Below are 19,353 nucleotides of genomic sequence, written 5' to 3' on the forward strand. Positions count from 1 at the left end.
AGTTGCCCATGGACGAGAGTGCCTTTATGGAAATTCAGGAGTCCAGCAGAGAAGTTCCAGTATGCCATTGGAGTAAAAAAGTCCAAGATGGGACACACTGAAGAGAGTAGGAGGAACAGTTTCGCTCTACCTGCGTCATCCCTCCCCCAAGGTGCGCAGCTCAGTGCCCAGAGAGATGTCCACCACCCACAATTTCTCCCATGGGGGAAGTGAGAGTGTATGAGTGAGCACCCAGCTTTTCCAGGTGTGTGGGGCACTGCCAAAGAGGCCCACTTCTCTCTTGTCCCACCCGGAATACTGAGGAGTGCTACACACCTGGAGGGCAGGGAGGGCTGGGAGAAGAGCAGCCCAGGCTCTCAGAGGACCTCAAAGGGACATGGATCCTACTAACCACGAGGTACAAGGAAACAGAAAGACGATTCCACGAAATCAGGAAAACAATTCATGAACTAAATGAGCAGTTTAACAGAGAGATAGAAATAAAAAAAAAGAACCAAGCAGAAATTCTGGAGCTAAGGCATACAGTGAATGAAATCAGGAACAAGACAAGGATGCTCATTCTTGTCACTTCTGTTCAACACAGTACTGGAAGTCCTAGCCAAGTAATTAGGCAAGAAAATGGAATCAAAGATACCCAGACTGGAAAGGAACAAGTAAGATTGTCTCTGTTCGTGATGTCATGATTTTATATATATAGAAACCCCTAAGGACGCCACCAAAAAAATTATTAGAACTAATCAACAAATTCAGTAAAGTTGCAGAATACAAAATCAACGTACAAAAATCAGTTGTTTCTATACATTAACAACAAACTATTGGAAAGAGAAAGAGATATCTCTATTGCATCATTATTCACAATAGCCAAGATTTGGAAATAACTTAAGTGTCCATTGACAGATGAATGAATGAAGATGTGTGTTTGTGTACATATATATAAAGATTTATTTTGTATTTATTTATTACATATTATGTATAATTATATATTTTGTATTATGTGTATATATTATTCAGCCATGAGAATGTAGGAAGTCCTGCCATTTGCAACAACATAGATGAATCTAGAGGACATTGTTGTAAATGAAATTAGTCAGATAGAGAAAGACAAATACTGTATGATCTCACTTATATGTGGAATATAAAAAGGAAAAAAATAAATTGAACTCATAAAAACAGAGGATATAATGGTGGTTACCAGGGACTGGGGGCTGAGGGAGATGGGGAGATGCTGATCCTAGGGTACAAACCTTCAGTTATAAGATGAATAAGCTCTGGGGATCTCATTTACAGCCTGGGGACTATAGTTAATACTACTGTGTTGTGTACTTGAAATTTGCGAAGAGGGCAGCCCTTAAGTGTTCTCACCATCACCCACACAAAAATGGTAACTATGTGAGGTGATGGATGTGTTAATTGACCTGATAGTGGTAATAATTTAACAAAATACACATATATCAAATAGTCACCTTGTACACTTTAAATATATACAATTTTATTTGTCAATTATACCTCAAAAAGGCTGAAAAAACACTTAGTAGAATCAGGAATAAAATCTGGGTTGTTTGTTTTTTTTACCCACCAGACTTCTGGCTGCTGTCAAAGTAAAGAAAATGGGGTTTGCTGTTTGGATCAAGGAATAAATGAATTACCAGAGTTTGAGGAAGGAAATAAGGTCAGTGAAATGTACATTTTTATAAGGTTTTCTCAGGACATGAGCACAGACCGACTTACTTTTAGGAGGAGTAAGTGGCTGCCCAAGTTGACTAACGTGAGGTGTGTCAGCATGTCCCCTTCCCGTGCTCACTCCATCTCTATCAAAGGAAAATCTATCCTGACAACTTCATCCTTCGTTCCAGTTCAAGTACAACTATCTATCAGACAGAAGACACTGATCCCTTAATGCCTCTTAGTTTAAAAAGAGCCTTTTTCAGGTCTCTTTTCGAGGGCCAGAAGTAAAGTGGAGCTGTTAAGAAAGTGGGAGAACAGGCAGAGGGTGTCACGATAGGAGAGGCGGCGATTCAGGGACACGTTCTGGCTCTGCCCTGTGCTGGGGCTGCTGCCTGCGCCTCTGCTCCCCCAGACTCTGGACAGGGCACCGAGGGCCTGGGAGGCCCATCGACACCTGCACTGCATTGCTGGTGACCAGGTCTGTGCTAGAGCCCTTGACCTGGGAGGCAGGGACTGTGGCTGGCCAGCTGCCTCTTTGTCTGTCTGCTGTGTGTCTTATCTTCTTCCGGCCCCACTCCACAGAAGATTTAAAGTAGTCAGAATTGCCTGATAACAATAACTTCTGGTACTTTCTCTTTTTAAGACAAGTCCAAAACTCTTCTCAGAAGAGGAGTTTCTGCCATTGGATCCAACTCAGGAACTGATATTTCCTCCAGAGCTAATGGTAAGGCAAAGTTGAGCTCGTCCTAGAGGAATTCATGCTGAAATGTCGGGAGGGGTGTTTCCTTATGGGTCCTCCCAAAGCCGATTGGCGATTAGGTAATATCCTTCTGTCATCCTTGGCCCAAGGCCTAAAGAGTATGGGACCGAGGCAGAGATGGAGGAATGGGGGTGGAGTCACCACGAGGGGACGGTTGACTGTAAGAAGCAGCAGATAGTATCTATAAAAAATGTCATGAGATGACGTGACAACATGCAGAGCTGTAGACATGTTTTCTACTTCCATTCTGCCCAAGTTTATTCTCCCATAGAGTGCTTTGACAAAATTAAACATGTTAAAATATTTTTAAACATTGCAATGAATTCCTCTGAGATATAAAAACAGCAAAGGGAGATATCTGGCAACAGACTCCAGAAGGAGTAAAATGTTGTCATATTTTTAATTTGATCTCTGATTCCTACTAAAGCTCTACTTTTAGGTCACTTTTATTTTATATTTTTGCTGAGGAAGATTTGCCTTGAGCTAATATCTGTTGCCAGTCTTCCTCTATTTTATATGTGGGTCCTGCTGCAGCATGGCTGACGAGTGCTGTAGGTCTGCACCAAGGATCTGAACCTATGAACCTGGGCCACCAAAGTGGAGTGCGACAAACTTAACCACTACGCCATGGGGCTGACCCCACTTTCATTTTATTTTTAAAAAAGGTCTCCATTTCCTTTCTCTGTTCCCACAAAGGTACGGCAGAAACAGGTGGAAATGTTGTCATGAGACGACCTTGAATCCTTATTGCTTTTTTAATAGATAATGGCTGAGAAACAACCACAAAGGACCAGGGTTTTTGTTGGTGACAGAATGACATGGATTTCTCCAGTGACCCTGAAGGAACTTCTAGAAGCTAAAGTCAAGTATCCGCAGGCCCCTATTGTCATGGGGAACACCTCTGTGGGTATGTGGAACTCCGGGGGCCTCTTATGAGGAAACTGAAGAATAGGACTCGGGGGGGGGGGGGGGGCGTAAAAAACCTCATATATGCATATTCTCCGAAAAAGCAGTCAGAAATAGCACTGTCAGTCATTTCACCTTGACTTCCCCAGCATTGCTCAGGACACTCTGGCAGCTTCCGTTGCCTAAGTAAATTCCTATTGCCCCTGATCAGAGCAGTGCCCAGAGTTGCCCCCAGGAGGCTGCTCCATAACAGCTCAGAAGCCCCAGTTCCAGTGACAGCTGTCCCGTCTTTCCACTGGAGATTGGTCTGGGCTCACATTTGAAATTGCTCGCTGTCTCCTCTCTGGTGCTGTCTCAGTAGGTATGACATGATTTTCCTAAGCTGCACTTCCAGGCTTTTTCTGCTGTGTTCCTTGTAAACTCAGTCTGACGTCTACTTCTTTGAACAGTCTTCTAGAATCTTTCCAAAGAGAATTTTGAGTAAGCCACAAGTTGTCTTGGACTTGTCAGGCGAGTTTCAAAGCTGACACGTCCAGAGTCCCCTAAGTTCAGTGAAAGTCCATCTGGCCATTCTGTGTGTGATTTGGCCATGAACAGACAAATAGAAAGATGTGTGGTTTTTATATATTTAAAGATATCACTTCTAATGACAATTCCAAAATTTATTATCTTCCTAATCCTTTAGGACCTGAAGTAAAATTTAAAGGCGCCTTTCACCCAGTTATAATTTCTCCTGATTGTATTGAAGAACTGAGTGTTGTAAACCATGCAGATGATGGTGAGTTCTTATGGTCCCTGTTTTCTTAGTTAAAATGCATTAATCAGTTTATTTCCTTTGCCCAGCAGACGAGCAGAAAAAGAATTATTCCTAATTATAATATACAGAGAGATGCTCTTCTTATAAGAGTGATAACCTTCTGGAGGAGGCTCAGGGGAGAATGCTCTGTAGTTATATGAGAGACTAATTATCTGACTACTCATATTTTTACTGAAGAACTTTTTATGTCTGCTGTATCAGAGAAATGTAACAACTATTCAAGGAAGGGCACTGTGCTAAGTGCTGGAGAGAAGATGAATGACTGGAATACAGTCCTTGCTCTCCAAAAGCACAGTGGTAAGCACAGCACGTTTATGTATTTAGCAGCTCACAGACTGGCTTGTCCATTCCCACAAGGGAAATTGATTTAATGACAATGATGGGAATCAATGTAAATGTGGGTTTGAAGTCAGGCTCTGGAGTGTAATTCTTAACTATGGCATATAAGCTGTAAGAACCTAGTCAAGTTCTGAATTTCAGTTTCTTCATCTGCAAAATGGGGTTATTATCTCAAACGTTTGTTAGGATTGAGGGAAATTCTCTGAAGTATTCAGCTGAGTGCTTGAAGAGTGAGTGTTCAAAAACTTTAGCCTCCATCACCTTCAGCACCACCTCTATCACCTCCACCACTTCCATCATCACCGCCATCACCACCACCTCTTCCATCACGACCACCACCATCACCACCACCTCTTCCATCACGACCACCACCATCACCACCACCTCTTCCATCACCATCACCACCACCACTTCCATCATCACCACCACCACCATCACCAACAATAAGCATGGCAGCACGTATCCAGCATAAAGATCCCATGTCTGTAGCTTTGGTCTAATGGACATTTCTAGGTCAGCAGCAATCACACTGCATTATTTACAAATGATTTTATTTTAGGGCTGACCTTAGGTGCCGGCCTCAGCCTGGCTCAGGTGAAGGAGATCCTGGCTGAAGTGATCCAGAAGCTTCCAGAGGAGAAGACACAGACATACCATGCTCTCTTGAAGCATTTGGGAACTCTGGCCGGATGCCAGATCAGGAACATGGCTGTATGTATTTGCTGACAGTAAACTCCAGTGTGCATTCCTTGGGTGACTGTCTCTGACAAATCATGACATTTTCATTCTTTTGGAACAGACAAAAAGAATAGCTCTCCAAAGCCTTGATTGATTTATCACTTGTGTTTTTATAATTACATAGCTGGTATGAAACTAACTTATTACTTTAAAAAGTCTTTAGGGGGCCACATCGTGAGCAGGCATCTGGATTCAGATCTCAATCCCCTCCTGGCTGTGGGCAACTGTACCCTCAACTTGCTGTCAAAAGGTGAGTGACAGCTCTTTCCTGGGGATTAGTAAACCTGCTCTTCCTACCCCCTTTTCTCTCTGAAGAGGCAGGAGGTGCAGTTTTGAAAATGACTATTCTCTATGATGTTAATAACTCTCTCTGCCTTTCTGGATGCTGGGAAGTTGCTCAGCGTGGTCCTAATTCCACACACTCCAATGTCTTCATCTGGTTTTCTTTGAGGCCTCGTGCTAGATATTTTCCCGTCCTGGTTACCCTACATTGACCGTGCTTGTGTTAGTGTCCCAACGTGCTCTGCGTAGTGGAGAGAACTCGAGGCTGCTGAGAACTGTTGGGCCCCTTTGGTGAAGACTCTCTCCAGGTGGTCCAAGAGTGTTGTGGAGCCACATCATGCCATGTGCTTCTCTTTAATTTGCTGTCGATGGCAGCCTACAGGCCTTTTTCTGTTGAACAATGGTGGGGCTTCATTCTATATTTATTGACTTGAGTTTCATTGTTTTTTTTTTTTCTGAGGAAGATTAGCCCTGAGCTAACGTCTACCAATCCTCCTCTTTTTTCTGAGGAAGACTGGCCCTGAGCTAACATCTACCAATCCTCCTCTTTTTTCTGAGGAAGACTGTCCCTGAGCTAACATCCCTGCCCATCTTCCTCTACTGTTTTTTTTTATATGTGGGATGCCTACCACAGCATGGCTTGCCATTCGATGTCATGTCCGCACCTGGGATCCAAACCGGCAAACCCCGGGCCGCCAAAGCAGAATGTGCGCACTTCACCGCTGCGCCACTGGGCTGGCCCCTTGAGTCTTGTTTTTGAAACTAAGTTCAGAAATTAATTTCTTTCTCTTATTCCAACTTGGTTAACAATTATTAGGAAGTTTTAATTGGTCCTCTATACATCTGTTTTTATTTTTATTTAAAAACATGCACTAGGGGCTGGCCCCGTGGCCGAGTGGTTAAGTTTGCGCGCTCCGCTGCAGGCGGCCCAGTGTTTCGTTAGTTCGAATCCTGGGCGCAGACATGGCACTGCTCATCAGACCACGCTGAGGCAGCGTCCCACATGCCACAACTAGAAGAACCCACAACGAAGAATACACAACTATGTACCGGGGGGCTTTGGGGAGAAAAAGGAAAAAATAAAATCTTTAAAAAAAATAAAAAAATAAAAAAATAAAAACATGCACTAGCTTTCTATTACCTGCATTGTTAAATACCTACTTTTCATATCATCTAAATCACAAAATTATCTTAAGGAGGAAGATTTACATTCAGAGTTATAAATTTAAGTAACATCCCTTTAAAAGATCATATAATGAGAAATAGGTTTTGTGATGTGAATGTAAACATCAAAAACTTCTTAGCTTTCATCCCAAAGTCATATTTTCTTATAGTTTTAGATGGTTCCTCCCCTCAATATATTGACTAAAGAACAGAAATTTTTTAGGTGATGGAAAAGATTATAAACAAATAAGACAGCCCCTCACCAGCATAAAAATTCATCAAAAGCAATTTATTTATTCACTGCTGAATAAACCTAGTAGGGTTATTTACCCTAGTAGGATTCCTGCTTAGAAACAATAGATGTTTGTTGAATGACGTGATCAGAATATCAAAGGGACGTTACTATCCATTCCCTACTCTAAAGCTGCCAGTGAGCTGTGCTGTTCGGGAAGAGGACTGCTGAGGCGGCTCCACGTGGCCTCCGGTCTGCTCTGCTGGAGGTCTTTGTTTCTCAGCAAGCAAAGATGGCCCAGAACCAGAAAGGTGCGGCCTAGACTGCAGGAGACAGTGCAAGTGCCATCGTGCACGAAAGAGTCAGTGAGCCTAGGCAGAGCGCGTCCTTCCCAAACAGTCGGTTTCCTCGGGATTTGGTAGAATTATTTCCAAAGTTTTGGAAGTTTGGTTGTTTAGTGGAACAGATGCCAGGAAAGGTGTCATTTCTTTCCGCAGAAGGAGAGCGACAGATTCCTTTAAATGAACAGTTTCTCACAAAGTGCCCCAGCGCCGATCTTAAGCCTGGAGAAATCTTGGTCTCTGTGAACATCCCCTACTCCAGGAAGGTGAGAGGGTCCTTTTGATTTCTTGGTTTTACCTGTGAGCCTGTGGCTTGTTAATTCCCACAGACGGGGGTTGAGAAAAGGTGTTGACTGTTTACAGGGGAGATTCCAAGGCCTTGTGAACAGTCACTTTCCACTTGTGTTACGTAACCCCTATTGTTCCTGGAATCGGGGGACCTTAGTCTCTGCCGTTTTCTCTCTCTCTCTCTCCGTCTCTCTCTCTGTCTTTCTCTCCATCTCTCTCTCTCTCTCTCTGTCTTCCCGCCTCCACAAACCCAAACTCTAACGTTACTTTCCTACAGACGTTTAAAAATTCATTGTCCCATGAGGCTTTCTCCTAAATAAGACTAGAAAAGATACTTCTACCTATATTCCTTGAAAGAGGCTACAAAAACACATTTATAATAGAAGTCAGTGGCAAGAAGAAGGGCTTGGAGTCAGACTGAAGATTGGACCTTGGTTTCCAGATCCACTGTGACCCTGAACTGGTTTCTGAACCCCTCCGAGCCTTAGAGCCCCCACCGGTGACGAGGGCATCATCCCGCTGCCTCGGAGGGTGTACCGGCCGTCAGGGCTGCCGTCATAGGGGACCACACGCTCGGGGGCTTAAACAGCACACGTCTATTTTCTCACAAGTCTAGAGGCTGGAAGTCTGATGTCGAGGCGTTGGCAGGAGTGCTTTTCTGAGGCTCCCTTCCTTGGCTTCTAGATGACCATCTTCTCCCTGTGTCTTCACCTGGTTTTCCCTCTGTGTCTGTCTCCAAATTTCCTCTTCTTACGAGGATTCCACCGCGTTGGCTTAGTGCCCACCCTAATGACCTCATTGGAACTTAATTACCTCTTTACAGACCCTGTCTCTAAATACAGGGACACTCTGAGGTCCTAGGGGTTAGGACCACGCATGTAAACTGCCGAGTGCGTAATTGTCACTCACGTGTTTCTACATGTGCCACTTGTCTTCTGCTTTCAGTGGGAATTTGTGTCAGCCTTCCGACAAGCCCAGCGGCAGCAGAACGCTCTTGCGATAGTCAATTCAGGAATGAGAGTCTTTTTTGGAGCAGGAGGTGGCATCATTAGAGAGTTATCCATTGCATATGGAGGGGTTGGTCCAACCACCATCTGTGCAAAAAACTCCTGCCAGAAACTCATCGGAAGGTATGGCATTATACTCTTAGACTCTTTCTGAGTAATGGGACAGCCCTTTTTGTGGTAGCATGCAATTACAAGAGAAAGATGCTTAGTACCTTTTCATTTTATGGCATGGAATTCCAATAAGATTTCATGATTATTTCCATGTCTTGATTTTAATGATTTCTGAAGTGGGCATCATATAGTCTGTGTGTGTACGTGTGTGTGTGTGTGAAAGAGAGAGAGGGAGAGGGAAAGAGAGAGAGCAAGAGCACATTTCCCAATAGTACATAGACACGGTAAGCAAAATGAAGGAATTTTCATTCTTTATTGTGAGAATAATTTGCCATGATAAAAAATAGATTATGGGGGTTTGTTTTATAATAAATGGCTAAATGCTTTTGCTTACCTGACTTTTTATTTCTATAGATGATAGTAATAGCTGATATTTCTTGAGCATTTACCAGGTATCAGTTCCCATTTCAGAAGTAATAGAAAGTAGTGGTTAAAAGCGTGAACTTGATTGAGCCAAGCTGCCTGGGTCCAAATCTCAGTTCAGCCTCTATTGATTATGTGACCTCAGTCAGCTTACTTAGCCTGACGGGACCTCAGTTTCTTTATCTGACACAGGGGCTCATCGTCCCTACCTCAGAGGGCCATTGAGAGGATGAAGTGAATGGACACATATAAGGTGCCTAAAACAGAGCCTGGCACGCAGTAAACATTCTTGTGATACGGGGTCATTTACTCCTGGCCTCAGGCCTTAACATGGGCTGTCATTCCCTCCTCATGACCCCTCCATGAGGTGGGTTCTGCTATTCTTACCTTCTGCAGATGGGGCAGTGGTGAGCCCAGGCCAGATGCTTTGAGAAGGTGGACTGTGATTCGAGCTGGGGTTGTCCAACTGCAGAGCTCGTATTCTTATTTCCTTCATTAAATTGTAGCTGTTTGTCTCACACGCTCACTGAGCCTGTGAGCCAGGAGTCTTCTCTTTGGACTCTTGCAGGCCCTGGAATGAAGAGATGCTGGATGCAGCCTGCAGGCTGATTCTGGATGAAGTCTCCCTTCCGGGCTGGGCTCCGGGTGGAAAGGTGGAGTTCAAGAGGACGCTCGTCATCAGCTTCTTCTTCAAGTTCTACCTGAAAGTGTCACAGATCTTGAAGACGATGGTAAATGGAACTGACCGTGTATTAGCTTTCCCAGTGCTGGGGGCTCTGGTGATGCCCAAAGTGGAGGCAGCAATTCCGTGCTAAGTAGCTATAGGATAGAAAAGACGACCCAAATCAGCAACACACGGGCCCGCTGGGCTCCATGGCTGTCTGTGTCTGTTGACAGGTGTGAGTTTGGGGAGGAGTTGCCAGTAGAGCACGGAGTTGTGCAGGATTTTGTATAATGCTGCTCAGTTACCTTGTTTCTTCCCTGCTGTTTGTCTAGACGGTATGCAGAAGACTTGTGAGTGATCTGAAGGTGTTTTCCCTCAGTGAAGCATTTCTTCCACTTGTTGAGGTTTACATTCGTGCGTTTGACTTTCTTCTCTGGGTTCAGCTTCATTTCTCTCACCTATGAGATGATGATGACAGCCAGTCCACAAGGTTATTGTGAAACAGGTCGTCATAGGAAAAGGGCTTCATGTGGTCCCTAGTGCTTCAGAGGAATGTGATGGAGACAGCCTAGCAGTGGTCATAATGATGATAGTAATCACCCAGGCATTCTTTGCCTGGTCTCCCTTATGACAAACAACTAGAGTTACAAGATAGTTGCTAGGGAGGACACAACTAAAAAAATTTCTCTGAATAAATTTGCCTGACCTACGGGGAACTTGAACCATGTTGGCCTCATTAATCCCACCCTACAACCAGCTGACCAAACTAGACTAGAAACCAAGAACATTCTTCGTGCAGTATAGAGGTTGATATGATCCCTGGAAATATGAGACACAAAGCTCTCTCTTATCACTGCTTCTGAAAGTGTCTTCTCATTGTAGCTGGGAACAACTAAGAACCAGAAGGGTTTCATCAAATCTTTGAGAATAGAAGCTTGAAATCATGAGTAAGTGACATACTGTCACCATGTAATCAAAAGAGAAAAAATAAAGCCAATTATAGACTCCTCCAATTGTTAGCAAGCTAATACAGTTTCTTGGGTGCATCAAGTGCATATCACTTAAAGCTTCTGCCTTGTAGTTTTATACCTTCAATTCAGCTTCCTCTGGTCAGTATTCCTCTATTATTAAAAATAATCACCTCTGTTGGCTTTACTTTTCTATTAAAATTTTTAAAATATAAACCATGACCATTATATGTATTGGTTAAGGTCTCGTCTAAGGACCCAAATGACCCATTTCCCTCAGCCCTGAGAAGTGTTCCTCCTGGGCCCCCGAATGCCACCTCCTGTGGGGCTTTGGAGGCATGCAGCCCCGGCAGGGTCCCTTCTCCGGGGTTCACCGGGTGATGCAGAGCAGAGTTTTGTGCTCATTCGCAGTGGCGTGCTTTGGCTCTGTTTCCTGGTTTAAGCATTCTCTTCCTTTCCCCTTTATTTACTTAGCTTTGATCTTCCTGTTTTATTGGTTTGTAAGTCTTCAAATCGTTTAGGAAAGCATGTGAGAAAATCATAAGACCCAAAAGGTGTTGGAAGTCAGTGACCTACTGTATTCACTTGACTCTCTGTCAAGTGTGGTCATATATGTGGACCTTCCGAACTTGTGGGTCAGCGAGCTGCTTGTACTTCCAGGGTTCTGAATTGGGTGAGTTCTTAAGAAATGTTAGACTTCAGGATAGAGCTGCTTGCTAAAAACCATGCTTGTCTCCCTTCGAAGACCATTCTGGTACCGCCATATTTTAAATATCTACAACGGTTCCTCTTTTCAGGACCCTGTTCGCTATCCTGGCCTTGCAGACAAGTATGAGAGTGCTTTAGAAGATCTTCATTCCAGAAATCACTGGGGTACATCAAAGTACCAGGTTGGTAGCTTTTTTTTTTTAATTGAAGGGCCTGGGCCATGGAGCTCCTGCACCTGGACGTCCCACTTATCTCTCAGTGACTCTCAAGCTTTGTAAACTGGACCTCCTCTTCTGGTGAACTCAAGCCTCCTATCGTGTTCATTAAAATTTCAAAATCAAAAAAGAATTAGGACTAAAAACAAAAGTGGCAATGGTAATTATTTTTAAATGTCTGTTTTGATCTTGAAGGCCACGTGTTTTGTTCTGTGGCCTTGTACCACCGACATGAACGAGCTGGCTACCTTGCCACATGCTCTCTGCCCTTGGCACCATGGAAGTCGGAGCACAACCAAAGTCACTTCTGTGTCAGGGCCACAGGGCTGCTTCATTTTCAGAGAAGGAGAAAACCCAGCCCTTAGAGGGTGATGAAAAGGCAGGAAGGGTTGTTAAAAGAGCCGCTGGTTTATTTTGTTTGCATGTGGAGACACTCTCTTCCCCCAGTCCCTCTGTTCCGAGTGTTTTTTCTGTGAGTTACATTTGAGTTGAGTCAAGCGTAAGTTCTAAGATCTAAGCGTAAGTTCTATTTTTGAACTCTCCTAAAGAAAACTGACTGTTGAGAGGGCAGAATTCCTCATTAACTTTGAAATGGAATTTTCTGCCATAACATCACAAAACGATCACCTGAAGTGGTCCTGTTGGTAAACTGGATAAGATTCAATGTGTTTTTTCTTGAAATTATTATCAGGAAACTTCACCTTGAGAGTTTTATGAAGTCAAGAACATGAAGAGGCTTTTAAAGCATCAGTTCATCGCATCTGTTGTTGGATTTAGTTATAAAAGCTCACAGTCTGTCGTGATGAGCGTGGAAATTGGTGTATATTCCTTGAGATTTTAGGGTCAGTATGTTCAAAAATTCAAATATGCCAAACTCCACCGCAAGAGATCATTTTGACAGTTAAAAACAGCTGCCATCTTCCCTGGCATTCTGCAAAATACGGCAGCTGCAACCTTCGGCTTGTCAATACCCTAACCTTGCCTTGCCAATGGAATAAACTTCAGAAAGAAACGAGAACAAATTATTGGCCATTCCAATCATCCGAAGAAAACTGATAATTTTCATGTAGTTCGTCATCTTCAAAGGGAGCTTGTTAGTAAAGCTTGCAAGTCAAAGTTTTGGAAGCAGTGTATCTGCCACACAGATGAGTTTCATTTTTTTGTGTGTGTGTGGTTTTTCACACACACAAATATCCACGTTGTTGGTGCAACGTCAGCACTCCTGATGAGCATTTTTTCCCCAAATGAGTTCGGTTGCTTTGAAAGCGTTTCGACACAGCTCTAGGAGATGGCCAGTTCAGGGAGACGATATTCTTCCATCATATCTTTAGCCACAAACAAGCAGAAGCAAGTAATCGAGTACAGCCCCTTTCCCCAGTAGATTCATCATGCTGACTGCAAAAAAAAGGTGTTATGTCTTCAACTAAAATAATCAATTTCATATCTGATTCTAGAATAGAACAAAAATACATCTTAGTATCTTTCTTCAATCTTTTGGCAGGCTTCTCACAGCAAGATTTCAAAAGGGTTTTTTTCAATGTGATGATGTGTTTCATTATTTACAGTAAAAAGTATTATGTCACAGAAAACTTCCAGAGCCTTTATAGAAACCTATGAATGTATTTCCTTAGTATCTAAGCTTATGAATTACCTGGAATTTTGCTCTTCAGGATGGAAAAAACCCCTTAGGATTTTAAAAAAAGATGTGGATGATTTTTCACTCAAATGTTGTCTAAGTTGAGAGCCCAGCAGAGCATGAGAGCACAGCACTCGGGGTATTCTACAGAGGGCATCGATCCTGCCATCGGGAGCATCAAAAGCCATACCAGACAGAGCTCTTGTGTGTGTTTTTCTTTTGATCATCATCTCAGCTCCTCAAAGGAGAGGGAAAAGAGACCTGCTGGGGTGCTTGGTCAGGAGGACGAAGCAGTGGGCTCCATCGATGGAGCTGGTGTGGGTTAGGGCTGCTGCAAACCCCTGTTCATGCCTCAACCCCAATCTGCAAAATTTCCTCTCATTTTCCCTATTTCCATACATTTGTGGCCTAATATCTACCTTTATTTAATGGTGCCTGGGCCAGGTTCTAAGTCATTTTTCTTGGTAGTCTTCTGTTTTCTAATTTATAAAGTCAGGATGAACAAAACAACCAAAAAAACTTAGCCAATGCTCCTTTTTTGTGCATTGTATTATAGTAATTGCAAAATTGAAGTTCACATTTAAATGAAACAAAGATGGGCATCAGAACAGTAAAGGCTTATGGGTAAGCATATACTAGAAAACAGTAAATGTTATGTGAAATAGGAATAAGTTTAGAGCATCCTACATGTGTCTTATGCCAAGTTAATTTCAGAAATGACTACTTTCTGCATATAATTGTCAGTCAAAATTTCCCTGATATTTTACTTTTGTCATTTGTATTATGAAAACAACAGGTTTTTTTTTCATTTTCCAAATAACCCATAAAAATGCTGAGCACGTTTTCAAATTACCCGTGCCAGTCTCCTTTCCCTGCTGATGGTCCAGGCCTGCTGGCTGCCTGGAGACCCTCTGGTCCATCTCAGGCCGAAGGTTTGTAATGTGAGTCCCTCAGTGGGTGGGCAGCGAGCGAAGACCACTCTGCTCGGTCCCGTGAGCAGCAGAGGGCGTTGGAGAAGTATGTTTTCACCGTTATCTTTACATAAGCTTCCCCCTCCCAACCGTGATGGCTCTCTTCCATTCATGGTATTTGCTCAGTTAAATCCACTGTTCAGAAAGGAAAAGAAAGCAAAACATCAGCGTGAGAAGAAAACAGGCTCATTGGTGGGTGGGACCCCGACAGCTGGGTCTTTCCCTTCGCTGCCGCAGAGCAGGAGGCTCGCAGCACGTCCCCTGGACCAGGGGGCTTCGCCTCTGGGAAGTCGGCAGCTGTGACTGAAGTGAGATGCCACTTTAGGTGGAATCAAGTGTTGCATTTATCGTCAATATGTGCTGAATGGTCTTTCTCAAATTGCACATTCTGGCGATCGAATACAAAAGTCTTTACCATGTGTTTCCTCAGATGCCTTAAATGATGCTGAGTTGGAAATAGGTCCGTTTCTATGGCCTCTTCCCCCCTGCCCCGTAAAGGTTCTAACCAGTATGTGTTCTGTTAGTGGCTTGTGCCGTCCTCCCTCCTGCTGTGTGGTGTAGCCTGGTGAGGCTCATCTCAGAGAAACAGTCCCTGCCTCCTCCAGGGCTCGGGCTGACCCGTGAACTGCAGTGAGGAGCAGCCGAAGGGGGGAAGGGGAGCCCTCCCAAGCTTTTGCCAGGCCTCACCACCTTGGCCGACCTACTGTGTGCCCCTCACCCCCAAATCTTCCACACCCCATGCTGACCCAGTGAGTCATGGATGGGGCACTCAGCACTGCTTAGCAGGCAGCTCCTCAGACAGAGCTCCAGACCCAGAGCTGCCCTCTGCTTTGAGAGGCAGCCCGTGGCTGCCCGGCTGGCAATTTTCCTGGAATTCCCACCTCACGCACTCCCATCATCAGCCCGTTGGCAGCCACAGCCTTCACCCTGGTCTCTGAGTTTGGCCCGTACCGTGTCTCTTAACGCCGTCTTCCTTCTTCCCTCCAGTACTTCTTCTCCCTAAAACAACCGACTAGGAAAGCCAACAACTCTCTCATTTGAAATACTTGGGGAGACATTATGTTTCTTAGTTTCTACTTTCGTTAACGAAACATATAAGGTATTTACAGAACCAGTAGCAAGACATTTTACCCCATGGTCTCTAAGAAAGAGTAATGTTAGTGAATCGTTACTCAGAAGGAATCTCCCTTTGGCTTCGTTCTTTATCAGGATTGTCTAAGGTATGAGTGTTACCAATTATTTCCTAGACTTTTTCACTCAAAATAGAAAAAAATGGCTCTTCTGGTTGAAGGCTTGCCTTCAATATTTTCTGTAAACATAGTCATGATATCATCATGCTCTGCGGCACAATATATGTGCCATGTTTAGATAAACAGTAAAATAATTTTGATAATAAAATTTAAAGAAATACATGAGCATGAACAAGATGACGTAATCTTACCTTATCAGGAAGAAAGATTTATATTCATTTACTTACACTAATAGAATTTGCATTAGAGATGTTGTGGTCTGTATTCAAAAAATGTGGGAAAAAAGCAAGAACAACATCATGGCTGTAGATTCCAGTTCCCCTACTGAATTACTGGAACAGGCTTATCGTCCTGGTGTTACTATTATAATGACTGTTTTCATGTTCTAGAGTGTTCTGGTTTGCGTGTACATTATATAGCCACCTTCTTGTGGGAGAGGTGCATAAAATGATTATATAAATGATTTTTTGGTTATTGATTAAACAGGATGTAGACCCAAAGCAGCTTCCTCAAGACCCAATTGGCCGTCCCATCATGCATCTGTCTGGTATTAAGCATACCACGGGCGAAGCCATCTACTGTGACGACATGCCAGTGCTGGACGGGGAACTTTTCTTGGCTTTTGTAACAAGTTCAAGAGCTCATGCTGAGATTGTGTAAGTGATAAGTTCTTACCCTGTAGACAGTCATGGTTACATTTTGCCTAAGTCATATTAGTGAAAAATAATGATATGAAGAGGATACGCTATTTGTTGGTGCGATCCAATGCAGATTAGAGGTGAAATGGGATTGAAATGGAGGATTTGCCACAATTTGTCCCTCTGTATAATAACTTTATTATCTCGGGAATTTTTTCCCAATTGCATGGCAGAAAACTGTTGTGAAGGGTTCTTGGACGTATCTTACCTCTCTCATACCTTATTCTCCAATTAAGCCCGTTCTCCGTGGTCCTCGGATGTGGGGCTGCTCTGAGGAGCCGTGCTCTGTGTTCTCATCTAGGTCCATTGATCTGTCCGAAGCTCTCAGCCTGCCAGGCGTGGTGGACATCGTGACCGAGGAAGATCTTCGTGGTGTAAACTCCTTCGGCCTTCTTGGTGAACCTGAGAAACTTCTGGAGACACAGGAGGTACTGCATTGTTGCTTTCTGTTTTAAAAACAACTTCCTCTGCTAAAGGCACTTCATGTTTTCTTAAAGAAAGCATTGCATTTTGCACATCTTAAAGGATTCCAGTATTCTTTGAATGCTTACTACAAAACACTATATTCTAATGTTGGATGAATTCAAAGATATTCATTTTCTACCTGAGAAGTTAACTAGTTATATAAAATATACTTTGATGTTTTATATTTTCTAGCAGTAAGATAGTGTGCTGCTAACAAGCATGGGAAAGTGAGGAGAGAATAATGATAACTTTTCTTTGCTAATCCCTCCCCTGAAAATCTCACCATTGCTCCGTCTCAGTGAGTCCAAAGTCCCAAGTCCAAGTTCAAGTGTTCTCTCCACCATGAAACCGTTCCTCACCCTTTAATCCGGGAATTCTCCCTCCTTTTCTGAACTCACTGACTCATTCCTTCATGCTGCCGTGTATTCAACAGGCATTTTGAAAATGAGTACCTGCTATGGCTGGTCATTGCAGCCGAACGAGACCCATGTGGTCCTTGCCCTCACAGAGCTTAGAGTCTAAGGGGGAAGGCAAAGTGGACCTTGAGTGCACTTTCTCCGTTGTCTGAAGCTTACACATTTGTTCCTACGTCTTACATATTCCCCTACCCAGTAAACGTCCTCGAGTGAGGGCCCATGTCTGCTTCATCGGTGTATTCCACACACTGCCTCCCACATAGCAGGGCAGCACGGTGAACGGGCAGAGGAACAATGATAGCATTGTTGCCGTTTGAAAGTTTCAAATGACTGAAACTTTGGCTACTGCATCTTAAGTTAGCAGAAGATACAGCAAGGACAGTTCAGCAGGTTTTCTGCATAGCTCAGCCTTCAGAGTTCAGTATGTCCCCAAAGAGCGCAGCACTTGAAACACTCCCTACCTCTGGCTCTTGCTGGCGGACTTAGTTGATAAAAATGAGTTTGTTGACTGAGAGTCTGAAGTCAAGATGAAACTCCCCCGAGGCAGGGCCGTGTGGCCTTGGCAGAAGACAGTGAGAATTAGTGTTAAGTGAACAAGCCCCAGCCCTTCCAGGTTGCACAATAGTCCCTGCGCTGAGCTGTGGGATGGTGATTGTGAGCATCTGGCGGCCTGTCTGTGCGCCAGTTCCCAGGGGACACCCGGCGTCCATGCAGAGCAGGGAACAGAGCCGTGTGAGTGATCGCCTTGGTTAGTTTAATGCCTTTTTAACATTTGTCTGCAGCATGTTATGCTTTATAAAAATCTTGTCATTGTAGAAGTTTTAAGCGTACACAACGATAGAGGAGAAAAGCACTGTGAATCCCCATAGACCCGTCTCCCAGCTTGAACAGTTATCGACATTTTGCCGTTCTTGTTCATTTATCTCCCACTGCCCCCGTGCACCCACACCCAGCAAACACTTGTGTGTGTGTGCGCTGGAGTCAACTTTTTCTATTACCGTTTTTTCAGAGGATGAAACTGCTCTGTAATCATTGTAGAAAAGACCTAATAGTGTAAAGTAGACTCAAAACATGAGCGGGGAAGTGTGGCTTGTGATCACGGGACAAGGCGGGGGAGAGACTGCACCGTTGTGGGGACTCCTTCCAGGCCTGACTGTTTCACCTTTCTGGAGTCTTTGTTTTGTTTTTCCATCCACTTTCTGCCCTGGTCCCCGTGTGAACTCCTCAGGCGCCTCCGTCACCCGCAGGTGAAGTGATGCAGGGGACGCGCTGTGTGTGGTCACAGCTTGGCTGCTGCGGCCTCGTGTCTCTTCACAAGGAGCCCGTGCTCCACCGCAGTCTGGGGCAGAGGTCTGCTCACTGCAGTGTTGGGCTGTCACTCTGTCCCTCCTCTGTGCAGGAGGTGGGCTGGGACCTCTTGGTCCTCGCTGTTCATGAAGGCAGAAGCTGCCGCTCAGGATGGGCCTGCTCGTGGTGTGGCGACCACAGGTCAGGCCGTGGGGCTGGCTCTCCTGGGCCAGCTGGCCCTCAGCAGTCCTATCTGCTTGGCCTGGAGCCTGAGCCGTGCTTGAGGCAGCATCTCTCCTGCCCCCTTCAGCCCTCGCTGCCAGTGACGTGGGACAAAGACAAGAGCCCCCCAGCGCCAGGGGTCAGCAGGCAGCTTGGACAGATGCACTTTCTACCGAGGCCTTTGTTAACCTCGCCACCTCGGGTGTAGGCACATGTGAAGGGTCATTTCCTGTGCATCTAGCTCTGAGCTCGGCCGGAGGAGGAAGACGGATGGAAGGAGAGGACCTGGTGCCTGCCCCCCTTGAGACAAAGGTCTTTCCGTGTCGTAGGTGTTCTGTGTGGGTCAGCTCGTCTGCGCCGTGGTCGCGGATTCCGAGGTTCAGGCAAAGCGAGCTGCGAAGCGAGTGAAGATTGTCTACCAGGATTTGGAGCCCGTGATCCTAACTATCGAGGTAACGAGGTCAAGGGTGGGGCTAGAAGAGCAGATTTCAGTGGTGGCTCAGTTAAAATGCTTTTGGCTTCAGTAATAGGAAAGAAAATCTGACCCAAAGTGGCTTCCAAAGTTTGGGGCTTTTATTGGCCCTGCACTCAATCAGTGTTAGCAAGAAACCGGATTTTCTCTCTCTCCTCTCTGCTGCCCACAGGACAGACTTTATCCCCTGTGGTCACAGGATGGCAGCCAGGAGCTTCCAGTTCCTGTGCAAGAAGCAAGGGAGAACACTGTTGTCCCAGCGCTCCACGCATCCTAAGATGCAGCCTCATCAGGACACTCTGGGCATG

The 19,353-nt window shown here is 44.6% G+C and overlaps 1 protein-coding gene across 6 annotated transcripts in view; it reads left to right on the forward strand.

Moving 5' to 3' along the window:
- Nucleotides 1–19,353, forward strand: part of AOX1 (aldehyde oxidase 1) — a 73,143-nt gene that overhangs the window by 17,825 nt on the left and 35,965 nt on the right. For 3 of the 6 annotated variants that reach the window (XM_070240625.1, XM_070240622.1, XM_070240624.1), the window contains 13 exons: nt 1,580–1,669; nt 2,309–2,389; nt 3,188–3,332; nt 4,017–4,109; nt 5,047–5,198; nt 5,382–5,475; nt 7,401–7,510; nt 8,478–8,662; nt 9,642–9,804; nt 11,503–11,594; nt 15,956–16,141; nt 16,485–16,611; nt 18,903–19,025. In XM_070240625.1, coding sequence (XP_070096726.1) covers nt 1,580–1,669; nt 2,309–2,389; nt 3,188–3,332; nt 4,017–4,109; nt 5,047–5,198; nt 5,382–5,475; nt 7,401–7,510; nt 8,478–8,662; nt 9,642–9,804; nt 11,503–11,594; nt 15,956–16,141; nt 16,485–16,611; nt 18,903–19,025 — 1,641 coding nt within the window. 6 annotated transcript variants of the gene reach the window in all.

Source organism: Equus caballus, chromosome 18 (assembly GCF_041296265.1).
Source record: "Equus caballus isolate H_3958 breed thoroughbred chromosome 18, TB-T2T, whole genome shotgun sequence".
In the NCBI taxonomy this organism is placed as follows: domain Eukaryota; kingdom Metazoa; phylum Chordata; class Mammalia; order Perissodactyla; family Equidae; genus Equus; species Equus caballus.